Source organism: Physeter macrocephalus, chromosome 10 (genome assembly GCF_002837175.3).
Source record: "Physeter macrocephalus isolate SW-GA chromosome 10, ASM283717v5, whole genome shotgun sequence".
Lineage (NCBI taxonomy): Eukaryota > Metazoa > Chordata > Mammalia > Artiodactyla > Physeteridae > Physeter > Physeter macrocephalus.
The window spans coordinates 39,374,558-39,395,158 of NC_041223.1; the positions used below are offsets into that span (position 1 = coordinate 39,374,558).

A 20,601-nucleotide genomic window follows, 5' to 3' on the forward strand; every position below is an offset into this window, starting at 1 on the left:
ACCATAGTCTGCCCCTTGTAATAATTTCAGGGCTTATTTTCTATCTTCTGTATATTTAGTTCAATATGTTACAAGCAATTTATCCCAGTAGATGCCTGTATCTTGAATACCAAAGCAGAGCCCCTCTGGTTCTTTAAGCCTCAGTAAACATAACACATAAAGAACTTGCCATTTTTTCTCCATTATTCCTTGTAACCTTTCCTCCCTATGATTCTTCTTGCAGAAATTAGAAAAGAAAAATCCGGGAAGACTTCTTCAGTTCTGAAGGATAAAGGTAATAGAGTCAAGTTAACATAACACAAGAAATTTATTAGCAAAAATATCTGAATGTGTCCACAGTACATTAGCCATCATCTTTGCAGGTTTGTGGGTCAGAATTGCACAGGACACCCTCATATCTTTGCAAACTTTTATTTATTTACCTGTCTGTTAAATACTTTCCTTCAGTTCACTATGACTTAAAAGTGCTCTGATTATAATTTCTGAAAGAAAAAAAACAGAAAAATGATTTTTGAAAAAGAATGGAAGGGATAAAAAAAGATTAGAAGGAAAATAAAAGAGTATAGGAAGGGTTTGCTTCCATGCCCTCTGGTTCTCTCCTTTCTGTCCTTCATTAGCTATATATTTAGTGCATAATCTTTACAAACACTTGCTAATCATTGGCAAAACAAAGATGGCAAAGTTAGGAATGGAGAGGAAGACTTGGGAATTGGAGTTCTGAATTCTGCTGTCTTCAAAGACTCCTAGTCATGTCCTGTGTGCTTTAGTCTTATCAGGTTCCTTATTGCTATGAAAGAGCATGACATTCTTATTTAAATACCATTCAAATCCCAGGCCTCTTTCTAAGAATAATGTCCACATAAAGCATCAAGCCATCTGTATCGACTTCCTAGTCAAGTCTGGGGAATCAGAGAAGGCTTTCCTGAAGAGTTATATTAAATTCAAGCATGATGCATGAGGAGTTGGCCAGACAAAGGTGTGAGGATTGCTTGGGAGAAGTACAGAAGCAGGGCATCTGCTCTTTGCCAGACACATTGCAATCTACTTTATATATTTTGTTTCTGCAAGTTGTGCTTGATATCACCATTTCAGTAAAGGAGGAAGCTGAGGTACATGTAATTTAAATTACTCAGTGTCACATTATGGGTAAGAGGCAAAGGCAAGAATCAAAGTCAAGTCTGTTGGATTTTAACACCCATTTATTTCATTTTAACACAGATACTGCTTGCTCCTTAAAATAGGGCCCTTGTATTTGTATTCTTCAAAGCACCTTTGCTTTGAGTGCAGAGCTCATTACATAAGTTAGAAATTCTTTTTGACATAGACACACTGGATATGCAATGTGGAAAAATAGTCTTAGTCCTTTTACTATTGGGGTGACTTTCCTTAATTCCCACAGAGGAGCTCAGTGATTTTCACCAGTGATTACTTGTTCTTTGAGAAAGACAAGTAATTTTTCACCAATGCTTTTTTCACCAGTGATTACTTGTTCTTTGAGAAAGACTCCTTCTCACCTCCATTCTCATTTTATCTGACAATTAACAAAAACATGTCCTTGTTTGTGTGAGAACTAAAGGTATTATTGAAACACACTACCAGAAAAATCCATATATACATGCAAAATCTAAACCTTCCCTCCTTCCAATGCAGTATGAAATAGACTTATTTTGGTGAGCACTTACTTCACAGGCATACTTGGACCGTATATTATTGTCCACTATGAAAACAACTCAACAGAAATTTGGGTCTTACCCTAAAATGACCTTTCAGGCAATGATGATTATCAAAAATTTAAACTACTACTTAAAGACTTCACTTGTGCTGAAGCCTAAACTAATCGGAAATGGTACTTGTAAACATCTGTCCCGGAAAACATTATCTGGGAGAATTTATTTATTTATTGGCACATGGGCTCAGTAGTTGTGGCTCACAGGCTCTAGAGCACAGGCTTCGTAGTTGTGGAGCAGAGGCTTGGTTGCTGTGTGGCATGTGGGAACTTCCCAGACCAGGGATCAAACCCGTGTCCCCTGCACTGGCAGGCAGATTCTTAACCACTGCACCATCAGGGAAGTCCCTCTCTAGGAGAATTTATATCCACACTGACCACTTTACTAAGTAGGCTCCTGTAATTTCTATTATTGTTGTTGTTGTTGTTATTAATGTGCAATTGCAGACAATTTCCTAGGGAACACTTTTTCCTCAACGTTAAATTCTCTACTATTTGCAAGATGTCTCCATGGTCACTAGAAAATCATGTATATAAAGGTCTACTACATATCATTATTGATTTGGAACTATTTTAAATGAACCTCTTTTGTATTCAAGCTGTGTTAATGCCCTCAAATATCTTTGTTATATACAAGTTGGGTACAATTTTAGAAGAATTATATTGTCACCTTCCCTTTATTTTCTGAATATAATTTTCATTATATACAAAAATCAAAGAAAAAATTGTAGTATTACCTATAAAATTTCAGTGACTTTAACCTCTGCAGTGTTATTGTTTCTGGAGAGGATTATTGAAGCTTGCTGCTGAACTGTGGCGGAATCAGAATGCAGCAATTCCACTTGCTACGTAGCCTCTTATTTCACTGGAGCAACTTAAAGATTGCCTACCTTTGCTGGTCTCTTATAGACTCCACCTGCATGTATATATTAGAACCCATACTGAAGCAATGCTACATTTCAAAAATCAGAATTATTACACGGAAATCCTTTGGGGTTATATTTACTGGGGATGTGATAACCATGAGTAAATTAGACATTTAAAGAAACATCATTAGGCTTGTGTCTTTATTTAAGGAGATATAGAGAGGGCTAGGGATGATTATTCCAAAGAAAAAGAGCAAGAGAAAGACACGTCTTGTTGCCTTTTGCTGCTGGTTCAGCTACTGACTTTCCTGGGCTAGTGGACTCATGTAAGCCCTCTGTACACACTCAAGAGGGCAGAGCCCTGCTTATGCAGCCCTGACCATCCAGAAACCAGACAACCCTATTAGTCAGCCCTATTATTGGTTATATTCCTTCCGGCATCCACCACTATCCTCTCGCTACTTGCTTCTTATTAGTCTGACTTATCTGAGGTTGCAAGATTCACCCATGGTCCAAGAAACTGCAAACCAAATCATAACCAGGCAACAAGGAGGTTAATTAATTACCTTCTATTGAGAATGCAATAGTAGCACCCTTAGATTCCTCTGGCATTGGCGTAATATGATGGACATTAGAATTATTGACTAGCTTTGTGACTCAGGCTTGCATATGTTTGGATCTAATGCCAGAGAATTCAGAGCAGAGCTTATCTTATTTCATATTCTGATGCTCAGGACCATGTACCTGATGATTCTTCCAACTTCTCTTTGTCTTCACCATACTTTTTCTTGGCCATTCCCACTCATCAAACAAAAGCTAGAGCTAAGAATAGGGTAAGTTGGCTGAAGACTTTGAAACTGATACCCAAAGATTTATTCATCTCAAACACTCACCCTAGTTCATTATTGCCTTTGTGTCTGGGAGTGGTGTAAAACCTGAAATGATCTTCCTATTTCTTTGTAAACATTTTCTCCATTACAACCTCCTACCAGATTATTTTGAGAGTTCCAAGAAATATCCCAGCACCTTTAAACATATTCTAGATCCTGATAATCAAGATTCATAAGCCTTCCTGTAGGCTCTTGGCCAAATGCAAAGAAACTACCATATTTGTAAAAACAACACACACAAAAAATGTGCTCTCCAATGCTTTGCTCCTGACAAACAAGATAGATGCATTGAAAAATGCCTTAATAGCTGACCTAAATCAATGATGTTTCAATCCTTACTAATACAGAAGTGCAGAATTCCCATATAACACTGTCTCCACATTTTTCGTCATATTTGGTATCCTTGGGTAGTTAGGGACGTTCAGACCAATCTGTGGACTTCTTAAATCAGGTCAAAACCCCCTTGAAGTCAAAAAGGACACTGAGGGCTTCCCTGGTGACGCAGTGGTTCAGAGTCAGGGGACGCGTGTTTGTGCCCCGGTCCGGGAGGATCTCACATGCCACGGAGCGGCTGGGCCCGTGAGCCATGGCCGCTGGGCCTGCGCGTCCGGAGCCTGTGCTCCGCAACGGAAGAGGCCGCAACAGTGAGAGGCCCACGTACTGCAAAAAAAAAAAAAAAAAAAAAAAAGGACACTGAGAAGAAATGAGATGCAGGAAAGTTGGTGCAGGAGACGACCCAGCCTGGGAGCAAAGGTATCTTCCTACTAGCAAACTTGGAAATAAAAATTATTTCTATTTTCTGAGGACTTTCTTCAAATTTAAGGTGATGGGTTTATGACCTTCAAATACCCCATGAAAGTATATCTGTTTTTCCACCCCTTCCTTCTTTCTCCACCAAAATCGAAGCAGTCTATAGTCTATTTAGGTCTTGTTCTTTATAACTACTTTAATCTCACACAGTCATGTACAGACACCCATTTAAATCAACATGCTGAATCTTGAAATGTGAAGTTCCAGGCATTGTGCTCTCCCACCCCACCAGGAATCTGTCCCCACCACCACTTCTCATTTCACGATACATTAATTCTTTTGGTTTAGCCAAATGCAAAGCAGTAAATTACCCCTGTCAGCCTGAAAAAAAAAAAAAAGTTAATGAAGCTTCTCCGTGTGTCTATTCAATTCATAGTTCTTGATTTCATCTTCACATGCTGAAATACACAGAAAAAATTGATCTTATTTATTCTTAGCACAATAAATAGCAACAGGGACACTCCTTTGCCACCAAAGCCACTTTTAAAAAGTCTACAAGCCTATGGATATTTAAGGCTCTAGTTTATCTATCAAGAAATCTTGCTCTGAGGGACACAGCATTTTCAGTGGAACCCCAGAATACATTCTTGACACAATCCAAATCCACCCGAACTCAGTGGATTCTAAGTGATTGCTTGGAGCGGCATGTCCATTCACAAGCACCACCACTGTATTTTTTGCCTTCCACCCCAAACCTCAGATGAGAATAGAAAAAAGGGCTAGAAGGATAGATTTCTTTCTTTCCTTCCTTTCTCACTGCATTATTAATCATTTTTGTCAGTAAAATAGATTCTGAGATTTAATGTTGCAGAAAAGGCAGAAAACTGGTTTTAGCTTTTATTTTTCATAGGTAAAAATATATTTCATCAAATTTATCATAAATATGATAAATGTATCATATTTATCATGTCTTCCAGACCCATATATATGTCTGGAAGACATGATATGATTAGAATCATTTTGTATTTGAACCTGGTAGGATAAATGAAGTTTTACTTGATTTACTTTAACTAAGGACCACATGTTTAAGACATTGGGAGTTCACAGATGAAACTGTTTCAAAATTTATTTTAATTTTATTCTTGAAATTTGTTTGATTTGAGTCTGATGACTAAAACACCACATTTACATGATATATGCAGAGTTTTCCATTTGATTGTTTATTTTTTTGAAAAAACATAGCCTGAAAGAAATAAACTAAGTTAGTGCTGATTATAACAGTTTTGGAAGACTTCTTGATGCTGAAGTCATGTGTTTTTTAAAATTACAGATAAAGCAAGTTCCTATTCATCCAAATACACATCCCCTTAAATGAACAAATAGATTGTACCTCATTCAACAATTTAAATTTATTTTAAATAGAAATGATTAGAGAACAGCTTGTTTTACTCTATACTGTTGTTTCTTTGTCTATGATTAAAATTATTTCTGAAAGAAAGCATCATATCATTTCCATCCAGGTTCACCTTACCAATAGCTCATTGACTCCATTGTATGTGTCTTCTTACATCTTTTGATCTTGGTTTCAAATAAATGTTCAATGTTTCTTTCCAGAGCCTATTAAGGGAAAAGAAGTGAAGGTTCCAGCTTCCCTAAAGGAAAAAGGTATTACTCTATAATGAAATGTGAAAACACATTGATCTGCCTATTGCATATTCAGTTATTTGAAATAAAGTAGTATATCATTATTTTTCACATTCTCAAAACTCTAATTTTTATATGCCCTCCTCTGTTTTTGAGCAAAGGAAAAATTCTAAATTGTACTATGAGACAACAAAGGAAAGAGTGGCTGTGTCAGAAATACTAAGAAAGCTTTGAAAAATGCATATGCTATTCTGATTCCGTGAGTCTGTAGTGGAAAATCTACATTTTGTAAATATCCCAGGGTAAATCCTATTAGGAATAGCCATGGGAAACCAAAGATTTAAGATACAAAAAAATACTTAAAATTTCTCAGTGATAGCTTGCCATTCTGTAAGTTCAGATACAGTAAAATCCTAACAAATTTTATAGCTAGGAGTAACTTAGCGATAAACTATAGTCCAAAACCATCATCTTGTAGGTAAATAAAACTTAAATAGTCAAGAAACTTTTCCGTTATTGTAATTTGCCCCAGAGCCAGCCTCAGAACGCTGATCTCCAAATCAAGCACTGTGATCTTGCTAAGGCATCTTATTGCACCTCTGGCCTTCCTACTATACTAGGCTCAGAGGAATGTGGATTCTGATATGCCATGCATCAAGTTATGTTCCCTAAAACATAAGTAAATATGTTAAGTCCAATGTAATACATTTAGTTTCTAATTATCCCAAGACATTATATGGGTGCGGTGTCGTTCTCCAAACTGTCTAATATTTCTTGTTGTCAAAATGAACATATATTAGTGAACCAGTAAAACCATGAAATATACCTGCTATGTTGAATGTTCAAATAGAGCCTGTTTCTACATTTACCCAGAAGAGAATATCTACGTGAACTATTGACAAATATACAGGGACTTAGTGGTAAAAATTCCAATTTACTGGAATTTTTTATTAAAAAGAAAAAAACTTTTGGGTGAACTTTTATAAGCATGTGCTGGAGTTGGAGGAGATGTGGGAGAGTAGTAGTAGGGGAAAGCTGACAGAAGACTCAGTGAGACCAATGAAGGACGCAAGGAGAAGCTCCATTAGTCAGTGTAGCAATGTATAAAAAAATACCCTAAAGTCATATTTTTCTAACTTTGCAATTAAATTTAAATTAAACAAAATTGTTATTTAGTGAAACATGAGAGCATGGCATGATTTTTTTCTCAGCCGTGTATGTACTTAATTTTTAAAAAAATGTATTTAAAGCAACATGGACTCCAAACCTATTAAGGCATTTATGTTTCACTTCAGAAAAATATCATCATATCCAAAACTTTATTTTTATTGTCACCTAGGTAGTAGTTATTTTGGTGCTGTATACAATTTTATGTTTCAGGCATAATATGTAAATTAGGATATTTTGCTTGCAGGAGAATTTTTACGTTATGTTAAATGTTCAATAGGCAGCAAAATGTTGTTACATTGTATTATTTGAAGAATGAATTAATTGTGAAGACTAATGACATTCCTTTGGATTTAGCTAAACTGATTTATTTATTTAAAATAACTGTAGATTTCTTCAACATGATCTGACTGTTGATTGCAAAGTGCATTTATATAAATATCTAAATTGAAAAGATTTGATGCCATCAAGTAATTCAATCATTCAATGATGTTACAATTCTTTTGCCAAACTAAGATAGAAATATCAAAAATGAGGGACAGACAGGAATATTATAAATTTCCACATTTTTATTAGGAAGTGCAGTACAAAATTTTCCCCAGTAGAAATGTGTGTGGATTGTATATATAAATGAAAAACAATTTAGGTTTCCACTAAAAACACGTGATGCTAATTTGAGTCTTTGAACACTGGAAATATCTACTTAAGAGTTTCCTCTCTCTTCTTTCATCCTTCCAGGTATTGTTTTTTCATCATCCCATTCCACACGGTCAGTGTAGCACCAGCCAGTGTGTGGCCACAGATAATGGTGGTGGGGAAGGCAGCATTTGGAAAAGATGCATTTTTTAAAGTTATATTCTCATTTCATTAATATTGAATTTTCTACTTTACTATATGTTTCAAATAACCACTTGAGTATATTTAATGTGTTTTTTCTTTTACCATTTAAAGCAACAATGATCTCTCTTAGTAATGTGCTGGAATATTATTGGTGCTTTGCAATTTTATGCATTGAATTTCATCATTTGTTTTCCACCGAACAACCAAAATTCAGGCCTGTGGTGCTGAATGTGAATGACAGTCCTAGGACATTTTGACAGAAAGCGTAACATGACATGCAGACTTTCACTTTCACCTCTGAGAGGTGGTGTCACATTAGGCTTTCTTTCCTTAAAGGGGATCACTGTCATCTCACATATATCAGGACAGCTACAATTCAAAAAATTCTTACTAAAAAAGAAATTAATTTTAAAAGAAGTCTTGTTAGATTAAAAGTTTAACATATCTTCTTTTAGTAAACAGAGGGAGTCTTAAAAGTCTTTATTTAATATCCAGTCAAAGAACGTCAAACAGAACAATAACATCATGCACACTTAAATGATAAAATTCACACATACATAGAAATTAAACAACATATACTTGAAAATCCAATAGGTCAAAGAAGAAATTAAAAGGAAATTAGAAAATATCTTTAGACAAATGAAAATGAAAACACAACATACCAAAACTTACGGAATGCAGCAAAAGCAGTTCTAAGAAGTTCATAGCAATAAATATCTACATTAAAAAAGAAGATGAAAGATTTCAAATAAACAACCTAACTTCATACTCCAAGGAACTAGAGGAAAAAAAGAACAAACTAAGCCCAAAGTTAGCAGAAGGAAGGAAATAATAAAAATTAGTGCAGATTTAAACAAAATAGAGAATAGAAAAATCAACAAAACCAAGTTGTCTTTTGAAAAAATAGACAAAAATGACAAAGCTTTGGTTAGATTAAAAAAAAAGAGTGAAGGCCAAATAAATAAAATCAGAGTTGAAAGAGGAGACATTATAACTGGTGCTACAGAAATAAAAAAAGGATCATAGAAGACTACTATAAATGTTTATATGCCAACAAATTAGACAACCTAGAAAATCTGAATAAATATCTAGAACATATGATAGCCAAGACTGAACCATGAAGAAACAGAATATTTGAACAGACTAATATCAAGTAAGAACATAATTGAAAACCTCCTAACAAAGGAAGTCCAGGACCAGAAGGCTTCATGGTGAATTCTACCAAACATTTGAAGAATTATTGACAATTCTTTTCCTGAAGAATTGTCTAAATAAAAATTATACCAGTAATAGTAGCACTTTTACTCTAAGTAGCAACTGACAGTCTAACACTTTTCTGGTTGTGCCCATCAAGCCAAAATGCCAAGTTGATAGAATGAATGGAAAGGGGTTACATTTTGGAAAGAAAAATAGTTGAGACTGCCAGAATTTTCTCTTAATAATTGGCTTTCCAAAATTAAGGTATCCAAGTACTGTGAATTTTATTTCCTTCATCCAAAAAATTAATGTACAGCAGTAACATATGTGCAACTATATGTATGTAAAATATATGGATAATTATAAATGTAAAGCCCCAATATTCCTTCCTTGGTATTCTCTTCATTTAAGCCCTCAAGAGGATGACTCACTTTCACTCTTCATTTTTCTTGTCACTCCAAGCCACATTATGCAAATATTCTAATGTGCTTCTCTCCTTCAGGGGAAATTTTTTTAAATGTCATAGTATTTTATTTATTAAATAAATAATTAATTAGTTTAAATAAATTTAAATAAAATTGTTATTTTATTTTTCTTATTCCCTTTTTTAAAAGATTTAAATGTTTAAATCTTTAAATTTAAATTTAAAAATTTTTCATGTAAGGTCATCTATTATTTTTATATATTTAACCAGTTGTAGGATGAGCCATACCTATGACCTCTGACCTTTTATTCACGTAATTGATTATTCTCACTTCAAGTTAAAGAAAATGAATTCTGGTGCTCAGAAACATAAGTAAGAAAAGGTGACTCTCTCTTGATAAGGGAAAAAAACAAAGAATGTCTGCTTATTTACCTTGGCAAATGATTTTTGCACAACTTTCTGAACCATTTGAATGCTTTAAAGTCAACTGGTTCATTACCTGAAATATATCCAACCAGCTCTCCTGCCATCTTCAAATAACATCACAGGACCTTGTTCTGACTGACTATTCTCTGTGTGACCTACAATATGTTCAGCCTCCTCCAATTATTTCTTACTTCTTTCAGTGCAGACTCTTCATGTTGGGAAGCTTCAGGGAAGGATAGAATAATGAGGCACACATAGCAAGGCATAAAAAAAAGATTAGATAAAGACAGAGTGACACTATCAGGAATGTGGGACATTGTATTTAGCATATACAAAAGACAAAGGATCACGGAAAATGTATGCATTTATTCTGTGATGCAAAGAGAGAATGCCCTCTGGCTCATTTTGTGTTTTTACTGTCCACTCAGCAAACTTTCTTTGTGAGCATCAAAGTCCTATGGGAATCTTGCCAAGGAAGGGTTGCAGAATCAGGACTTAGTCATAAAGCATTGAGTCATGCATTAAGTGCTTGTATTGCGAACTAGAGCTATTTTAAAACTATACCTATAGAAGCTTATAAAGCATAATTGCTTTTCTTGTTGACCTAAAGGGAATGAGAGGTGAGAGAGAGACAGACAGACACAAACATAAACACAGAGAGAGAATGGGTGTGAAATTACCACATAATTATCTGAGGGTAATGTACACCAATGTTGTGTATCTGGTGGGTCCATTCTAAATGACTTTTCCACCCATGTAAGGTTTTAGTTAATGGGACAGGGATTCCACTTTACATTTTGGTCTAAACCATCTAAAACTGAAGCTTATAAATTTGATTTTCTTGGCATTTTGAAACCACATCTTAAATTGTTTTGTGTCAATAACAATTTTTGAGTGTTAGTGTAATATTCTGGGGATATCTTAGTCACTGAGGCTCCAAAGATGAACAAGACAAAATCTCTGTCCTCAAAGATCTCACAGTACTTGGGAAAGACAGCTGGGAAAAAGTAAAAGTGAAGTGGCCTCCAGTGGTGACTTAGACAAAGCAAACCAAAGTTTTCATCCAATCAATGGATATCTATGATACAGGTATTAGTACCTGAGTGCTCAGGAAATATTTGTTCAGTTATTCAATCTAATCTCAGCCACAGATACATCAGCTAAGTATCATTTCTCCCATTTCAGAAGGTGAGAAAATTAAAATTTAGAGTGTTTTAGATGCCTCACATTAGACCATTTGGTTTTTAAATAGGGAAATAAATTTTAAACTGAGGGTTTTTTTGTTCATTTGGTTTGTGTCTGTCTGTTTTTCTCCAGCTGCAGTGCAAAAAATGATCTCTTGCTTTGGATGAACTTGGGCAATTACTTGAGAACATCATCACCTTGCCCCTTTATTATGCATGAAAGGATTCCTCAGTTTACAACCAAAGATAACACTGATTTAGAAACTCAAGCAGGAAAAATAGGAGCATAGAGAATACATGAGGTTTCATAAACATATGAACATGGTTCAATAAGAGGAAGGAAAATATTAAACAGTCCATGGAATATTGAAGGAAAGAAATGTAGGAAGAGATAAGATGAAAAGTTGTGGGATAGAGGCTGTCAGGTGTTGGTTCTCTGTGTAACTTCACCCAAACTCAGGACAGTTTTGTCTTTTGGAACTCTGTGAACTGAAGACATTTCAAATCAAACTGAAAGATAATCAGAGCTTGTCTTTCTCAGAGTTGTGTTTACCAGGGTAACAAAATAATGTGTCCACAGCAGATGAAATCAAATGCTACCTATTAAAACAGACCTCTTGTTTGCAAAACACTTTCTCTTAAGATATAGTTAAGAAGAAACATGTGTTCCCTGATGGTTTTTCCAAATCCCAAATTGTGTAGCGAGATGATTGGAGTGCTGTATCCCATCCAATAAAGCCTCATGCAGAAAACAAAATGTGAAAGTGTGTGTGTGTGTGTGTGAGAGTTTTGCAAACCATTTGTTGTTAAATAATACAATGAAGACACAGTAAAGTGTAAATGTATATAGGTATGTAATTGTAATAGTAGTGGATTTTCATCAAAAAATGCAAATGATTACTCAAATGATATAAAAATCATGGATTTAGAATAAATTTATGAATGTTACTTCATTTAATACAACTTTAATTGCTTTATTTAAATATATTTATATTTAAATATATTTTATTGAACATCTTGGTAGAAAAATATAAGAAAAATCATTTCAAATATCAGTAAAGAGACTAACATACACTGTTGGCTTTGTGTCTGATACTAAGTGCTTCACACGTAGTGTTCAATTTCATTTTCACAGCAATCCTTTTTTTTATTAATGTGAAAATTGAAGCACTGGAAGTGAATTGCCCAGGTCACACAGCCACCTGAGATAGATTTGGGAGTCATGCCTGGCAATGTGACCTGCCTCCTTTGCCAGCAGGCTTTCCAGATTCCCTCAGACCAGAACTCACATACAATTGCCTAGGGAAAACAATGCTGAAGTTCCTTTGTATATTTTGTATATATAGGTTTGGTGACCTGCTTTTAAATGTAAAATCTTCCCACGCCACTAAATATTGAATACTACTCCAGCAGTGAGTGAGATAGCTATCACTTTTCTATCCATGCTCAGTATATTTACCTAGTTTAACCAGCTTAATTTAGGAAACTGTTTATATGATTCATGATTTAATGACTGGCTGGAAAAAAAATAGAAACCTCAGTGGCTTTATCGTTCATGCTAATTACAATCTTAATGACTCTGTTAGTAATTTGTACCTATAAGATGTAGCACGTGGCTTACTATGTAGCTTTTATGCATGAAACATTTAAAAACTTTCATTCTGTCTGTATCAACAGTAGTTATAGCAGTGTGCGTACAAGTGTTTAAGGCTTTGGAGTTGGAATAAATCAATATTCAAAGACCAGTTTTTCCACTTACTAGGGAGTACATACTTACACAAGTATTAAGCCTCAGTATTATTATCTGTAAAGTGGGTGTAATAATAGTATTTAGTTCATAGGAGTGGTAAATGAGGATTATATAATTGTTCATTCGTGCAACAAATTTTGTGCAACAGATATTTATTGATCCCTAGTCTGTGCAGAGCACTGATCTAGACACTATCATACAGCAGAGAAAATGAAAATTCACCCCAGGACTCATGACATTTGTATTCTACTGGGGTTAGAGAGCTAATAACAATGCATATTGAATATTATATAAATAAATTATAGATAATGCATGTAATACACTTACTTAGTGCCATATATAAAATACAAAACATCATTAGTTGCAAAACCAAGAATTATTATTATTATATTTTATTACACATATAAGGCTTCTGTGTGCTGAAGAAGCAATTTGATGATAACAAAAAAGATTGGGAAAAGAAAAATCAGTGGCATTCAGCTTCTAACTTGCAAAGTATTTAAAGTGGAGATATGCTTAAAAGAATGCACATTCTTGGGATTTGTATATTGCATAGATTTCTTTCTTTTCAATTTATGAAGACAGAACAGAGACTCCTAAACAAAGTTGATCCCCACTGCTGCCCTTCTCCAATTCAAGCACATGCATGTTGAAGTTTTGGTTGGCCTGCTTTACTTGAGAACACAGTGTTGATGACACTGAAAAATCATTAATGAAGCTCTCCTCCCCAGACCCACCAGCAATTAACATTTCATAAGTGAAATCAACCGCCTGGAAAAGTCAGTGCTGCATATGAAATGGCAGGCTGTCTGCTTCAAACACTCAGCTTGGGGATTGCTTGATTCTATGTTTCTGCAGTGCTTGTGAGTCGAGCCCAGAAAGAAGGGCTCAAGTGAAAAATGTTTATGGAAACCAGATATTTTATTATACAATAATAATCAGTGGTTAAAAATATTTAGCAGTATAGACGGGGTGAAAATAAAAGTTCCCGTTCTCTTTTCCCGGCTCCCAGATCTCAGTCTTCAGCATCAAATACTGCCCTTAGTTTCCTGAAACTTCTCAATGAAGACTTTTGACTAAACTTAAAAAAAAGTATATATATATAGACATATAGTTGTTATTTGACTATATATACATATATACATGAAATATGTCTATATATATTTTTGTCATTTTTATAGGACTAAGAACAGGCATCCATATGTGACTCAAAAATTAAAGACACACTTCAGTAGAAATGCTGTCTACAAAATGAGGGCACCAAGTTCTTAGTGACCAAGTAGGCTAATAAAAGAGATGTCCACCTTAGAAATCCTCACCTATCAATTCCTGCTTTGCATATTCAATGGTTAAAGTTCCAGTTCTGTAAGAACAAAAGAAAATTACCTTGAGAGATCATGTAATTTAAGTTCATGAGCATAATTTTAAAATAAGTACGCTTTTTCCACACATCACTCTTAATTCTTACGTCAATTTTACAACATTATTTTATCCATTTCAGCAATGACAAAATTGAGACTTGAGGATTTAAGTAATGCCCAAGGTCACAAAACTAAGTAAATGAGCTTGCTTTAAAAAGCCAGATTATAGATCCAAGAGCCTCCTTGCCACGCTTCCCAAGAATTCATAACTTGTGTGGTTATCATGTTAGTGTTGTTTACATAACACCAAAAGTCAGTAGTTCTCACATCGTGAGAGGGTCCACAGCCACATGCATGTTGAATGATCATAAGAGTGGTTATAAAATTTCGTGAACAAGGTAGAAGTTGGTTCTGATTGTATTGTGCTCATAGCTGATAAAAGTATTCCCCACATTACAGAAGGTCTTTTGACAAACATTAAGTCTAAAATGATTCCACTTCAAGATTACATGGCAATGTGATTGACAGGGGAGAGAAACAGGTGTAGAGTGAGAAGCAAAACTCTTTCAAATAGACAGCTCTACATGATGAGCAAAATGCCTACGGATCCTGTCCTAGGACATTGAATGTTTATCTCTAACTCTAGAAGCATGAATCAGCTTTTCTAGGACTACAGATACACAAGAGGGAGCATTTCATATTTCTCTATATTTTTTGCTCTATATTTCATTGTCTATATTTGTTTTGTTCAGTCATTCATTCAACAATATTTATTGATCATACACCACGTGTTAGATATTTGACCAAATGCTGATATTTGAGTAGTAAACAAGGCACAACTCTTGCCCTATGGACCTTAAAATCGAAAGAGGGGATACAGACAATAAACAAAAATTAATTAAAAATCATATAACAAAATTTTATGCCACATTAAGGCACATAGAAAATATTAAAATAGTGTATGTCCTACCCGGTTAAGTGAATGTGTCAACTAAAAAGAGAGAAATATGTGCCAGGGAGTGTGGAAGTGCAATAATAGCGCTGATATCACTTTTTACAGGATGTACATTCAAGTGGTACAGGAAGTAGGGTGTGAATGGCTATGGAATTCTCTATTACATAAAATTCTGCAGTTAAGCAAATGAGCTTTATAAAAACTTGTAACTCTAGGAAATAGACTCCATTAGGCTAAGACCCAAATAAAGCTGGTTAGCACTACCCCTGACACAAAGTCTGTACTCAGTAATATCCCAACCACAAGCTCAGTTTTTCTGCTGTTTGAAGGGAGGAAAAATCGTAATGTACCAGAGCCCTTCTACTAATCAAAACAAGACTTTATGCCGAGAGAGGAGAAATATGAGGCCAGGGAAAAATTGTTTAAATGAGAGAATGGACTGGGGAGCATGAAAATATCAGTTATTGCAGTTGTTGGGGTAGTGTCATGAGTATTACTTGGACAGCTCAAAAAACTATGTATTTATCCTATACTGATATTAAGTTAGAATGCAGAGTTTCTAGACAAAAGCCATTGTCCTAGGAAATAAGAAAGTACAATATTTTAATGTGTTTATACTATTATACTGAAGTTAATCCAATTTAATTTATTTTATAAAATTAATAACAAATACTACTAAAAACAATAATTATACCAGTTTGAAATGATTAAATTAACCACCAGGTGGAGCTCCATGAATTCAACGTACGTAGGCAGAAGTAGAAAATCGCTTAAATTGGTCAAATTAGGAAAAATTACAACACATTTTTTTTCTGAGCCGTTTTGGCTAATTTCCTTATTTGCAATGCTTAGAGAATTTATGAATTATAAGAGATGGGCTCTTATCAAAGACAAAATGCCAAATTACTTGATTAGTATAAAACTTTTTAGCAAACTGGAATTTAAACCAATGTCCTTTGCTTAAGTTACTTTATAGTTTACTATAAATACATATTCCATTGTATACTGATAAAAGTATGTAACCATAATTGAAACTGAGGACAAATGAGAAAAATCTATTAAACCTGCCTATTATTCCATTTAGTACGGATTTTAAAAAATGCTAATTTTTTCCAATTTGTTTGTTTGTGCGTGTGTATGTGTTTGTCTCACCCCAGAACCTGAAATTAAAAAAGATGAAAAAATGTCCAAAGCAGGTAGGGACACTTTGTAAGATTTACTTATAAGTATATATTCTGTTTATAATGAACAAGGCCGGTGTTACAATCAGGCTGTGTAAGGCCTTGAAATGCTGAAAACATTGAAAAAATACTGGTGTACCCCAAATATTTTAATTGTAATAAGCCATACACAAAAGTATGCTAAAATTAATATAGCTTCTGTTTTCTGTTAGCAAATTTCAGATACATTTGTCAAAGCATTGGAACTGTTAACAGATGCTGCTCCTTATTTATCTACCGGGCAATTGAACATTGTTTACAAAGTGCTAAGGGGACAATTTCAGTTTCAGAGAATTTAGCCAGATTGTGACAAATGCCTAAATCTTATTCTTATAATTGGTTGAAGCTTATGGAATCACCTGTACTTGAACATCTTTTACCTCAGAGTTTACAGTAGTTTCATACAGTTCAACATAACAGATTCAACTATTTTCTTTCCTGCTAATTAAATATCCAAGTACTCTTTGGAGGAGTAATCCATTGCCTTACTGACCATTAACTGGAAAATTGGAATACTTTTACAAGAGACTTCCTGCAAACAGGTTCTGTGAGAAAGGAAGACAAGAGATTAGCTGGTCACTTTTAAGACAGGTGTTAAAAGTTAGAAGAAGAAACATCATAGAATAAAGTGCAGGGAAAAAAAAAGACTAAAATTCCTGAGGAAAACTCTAGTTAATTACAGTCTTTCTAGGGCTAACCCTATACCAAATATTTTATATCTATATGAAGATATTTACATGTCTGTATCTACATACGCAAAAGAAGGTTATATCTATATCTCTCCCTATAGTGAAAGTGATACTATGTACATGCAGACATTCATATCGTTGGTGTTAAAATATTTGCATATACTAATTTTTACAAATTTTAACCTACATTTAAGTAATTCTTGCTTCACCCTTCTGTGTATAGGTTAAGTATTAACCCAAATTATTTTCACTTCTACAAAAATTATCGTCAACATATCAAAAGGGATTGTTTAAGTGATTTTGTATTTTTAGTGAATGAATAATCATTTTAAGTGACTTTATAAAATCTGAAAGTATGCATTCTCTGGAAGATAAATGGAAAAATCAACAATTTTAAACAGTAAGAAAAATGCATGATAAAGACAAAATGATACATTGAGTCTTAACATCAAAAGTTGTAATTGAACTTTAGATATATCTGAAGAAAAGGAAAAACTATGTATATAAATTACTTTACTGCTGTTAGCACCCTTACTGGGGTCAGCGAAAAATCGCTGGCCAGATAAAAGGTGCATGATGTCACCCCTTCCTGTAAGCATAGCATTGTATTTTATGCTTTATTTTACTTTTGGTATATAATGGAAAATAGTAATATATGCACTATAAATTTCCTATTATTGGTTGACATTAAATAATTATGCCTGTTTTTATATTTATTTTTCTCTTCCTAAAAGGAAAGAGAAATCAGCACTAAGGGCTATTTTATTATAAAATATAATCAATTAACAGTTTATTGGCAACATATATTATGCTAATATCACTGCCATATGTCAAGAATTGTGCTTGTTGATACAAAGTTTAGAAACAAGTGATAAGATATTGTTTCCGTCCCAAGAGAATATGATCAAGGACATAGACATGAGCTATTGAAAGATGGCTACCAGATAATTAGTTACATTTGTGAAGAGTGCTCTAGGAGTCTAGAGAGAGGGGACATTCCTGTAGTCTGCGTCAGTGAAAACTTCACGGAGATGATGGATTAAGCTGGGATTTTAGGAATATGCAAGAGCATCTGAGGCAGGAAGGTCATTATAAAGCATGGTGGAAGTCAGCTTTATAGTAGAAAAACATGAATTTGACTCTCTTTGCCACTTGCTAGGGGTGTGACATAAAGTACTTAACGTTTCTGAGTTTTAATTTTTTTGTCTATTGAGTACTCACCTGGTCAGGTTGTTATAAGAAATCCAGTTGATGTTTGCCATTTGGTTCAGATTCAATAAAAGGGAGCTCTATTTAGGAGTTAGCCCAGAGAAAGAGATGAGCATGGCATAAGCAGGAGACAGTGAGGAGAGGATCAAGGACCAAAGGAGATTCCAGGGGCTACATGAGGAACAGAAAATGGCAGCACTGCAGCAATGACGTCTGCCCATATGAGTAAAAGCTTACTTTTATAGTAATCTAAGTGTTATAAAGGTGGGAGAAATTGATAGGGAGAGGTACAGAGAAGCAGCATTAAGGAAGTGAATTCTGTTTACTTTAAATATTATTTATAGCCATGACTAATATTCTGTGTGGAATTATTAGGAATTAAATTTTTTTAATATCACAGAACCTAGCAATCCATTGAAAAATACTAATAACATCTTGTTATATACCCTTTCAGTTAGATGAATACAACAATCACAATCATACTCTCTGTACTGTGGTATCACTGCTTTTGTAATTGTCAAGCTGTTTCACAGGAAAAGGCTGGAAACTGATGACATTAGCTATATATGACTCTAAGGTCTCAAGCACGAAAAGATGAAGAAGGTGATGAAATGTAGAAGTTGCAAAGGAAATGCAGGTGGGGTGGACAGAGGTGTCCTAGAGACACTAGGAAATCGGGAATATTCACTCTGAATCCTCACACAAGGTTTTGTATCTATGAGCTTAGAGGTTTAGAGTTAGAAGCCAAAGGAGAAAAGGATTTCTTCAATAAACAGGAAAGTAGAGAGAAAAGAGAAGGGAATGAAAGGCAGCTTCTTGGAAAAATAAAAGAACTGGTAAAAAAGAAAGTGTGTCACCTGAGAGATCGGGACACACAGTGTATCAGTATCCCAAAGCCCGGACACTTTCAAGAAAAAGTAGAAAAATCAGCAGCCTCAATGTCTCAGGAAAGTCAAGGGGCATGATGACTGAGAAACAGCCATTATATTTGACAAAAATCTGTCATTTTGTGACCAAGTGGAGAGCATTTTTAGTAAAGTGGTGGAAGTAGAAAGAAGCTTAGAGGAATTAATAAGAGAATTTATCAATAATAAGTGGACGCAGAACAGCAACTACTTTTCTCAGGAGTTTGCTGTTAAAAGGAGACAAAATACTGTATTCCAGCAGGTGGAATCAATGAACTAGGTTTGTCGTTTCCACGTTTATGATAGGGTGGAGCATTCCAGGGAGAGGAGGAGCATGAAGTCCAGAGGGAGATATTAATTTTGAGAGAACTTCCCCAGATATGACAAGTGTTGGGATACACACTGTAGGTGGAGGATGTGAACTTAATTATGAGGAAGAAAAAATTCTCCCCTGAGCTTTGAAAAAACAATGAAAGGATAGATTAAATTAAAGCTGAGTGTATATGGGGACGCTTCTGGTGAGCAATCTTTTCTCCTAAAATCTCTTCTGCAGAGGTGATCACTAACATGTCCGTTGCCAAACCCAGGGGATAGTTTTCTTGCTTCATATTACACTGACCTCTAGATAATATTCCAAGAACTGGCCTCAGAGAAATGGGAACAAACCCTGGAACTAAAGACTAACTGTACTTAAAACAACCAAGATGATGCCGATCTGACCAGCACGTTACTGATTGCAAGATGGCTGTCAGAACTGACTGTGCTGTCCTGTTCCCTCCTTCCGCCAATACAACCCTGAAACTCCCCTTTAAAAGCCGCTGTCCCCTGAACAGCAATCGGGAGTTGGTTCTAGGACAGGAGAGTCCACCCTCTCCCCCAGTTGCCAGCCTCCGAAATAAAGCAAGCTTTCCTTTCCTACCAACAATTTTCTCTAGAGAATTGGTTCTCGAGTGGCAAGCAGCCAGACCTGGGTTCGGTAACAGTTTGGTAAGTGCAGACATCCATTGGTAAACACAGTCAAGTTCCTGTCCTCCTAGAACTTATAATCTAATTGGGGTAGAGGTGCGGGAGAGACATGTCGAATTAGAGGTACCTGTGGGATGTGCATTGAAGTGTGTTTACCAGGCAGCTGGGGAGAAAACACAGTAGTTAATTTGGAAGTTTCCAGCAAACATGTGCTGGCTTAAATGATGAGAGTTATTGACATCTCCCAAGCGGAGTGTGATGGGAGAAGGTGCAAGGACTGAGGAAGCAACCAGGAAGGACACTGATATGTAAAGAGTGGATGGAGGGGGAAAGGGAGACTCTGAAGGAGTTAAAAAAAAAAAAAAAGAAAGAGGAGAATTCTCTTAGAAGCTCCAGACATTGTCTCAGAAACCAGGGAGGAAAGAATTTCAA

The 20,601-nt window shown here is 35.1% G+C and overlaps 1 protein-coding gene across 1 annotated transcript in view; it reads left to right on the top strand.

Annotated features, from left to right (window-relative positions):
- TRDN (triadin) overlaps nucleotides 1-20,601 on the top strand; it is a 366,265-nt gene that overhangs the window by 301,184 nt on the left and 44,480 nt on the right. The window contains exons 22-24 of the mRNA XM_055087525.1: nucleotides 224-274; nucleotides 5,847-5,897; nucleotides 16,338-16,376. Of these exons, the coding sequence (XP_054943500.1) occupies nucleotides 224-274; nucleotides 5,847-5,897; nucleotides 16,338-16,376 (141 nt within the window). The remainder of the gene's footprint in view (nucleotides 1-223; nucleotides 275-5,846; nucleotides 5,898-16,337; nucleotides 16,377-20,601) is intronic.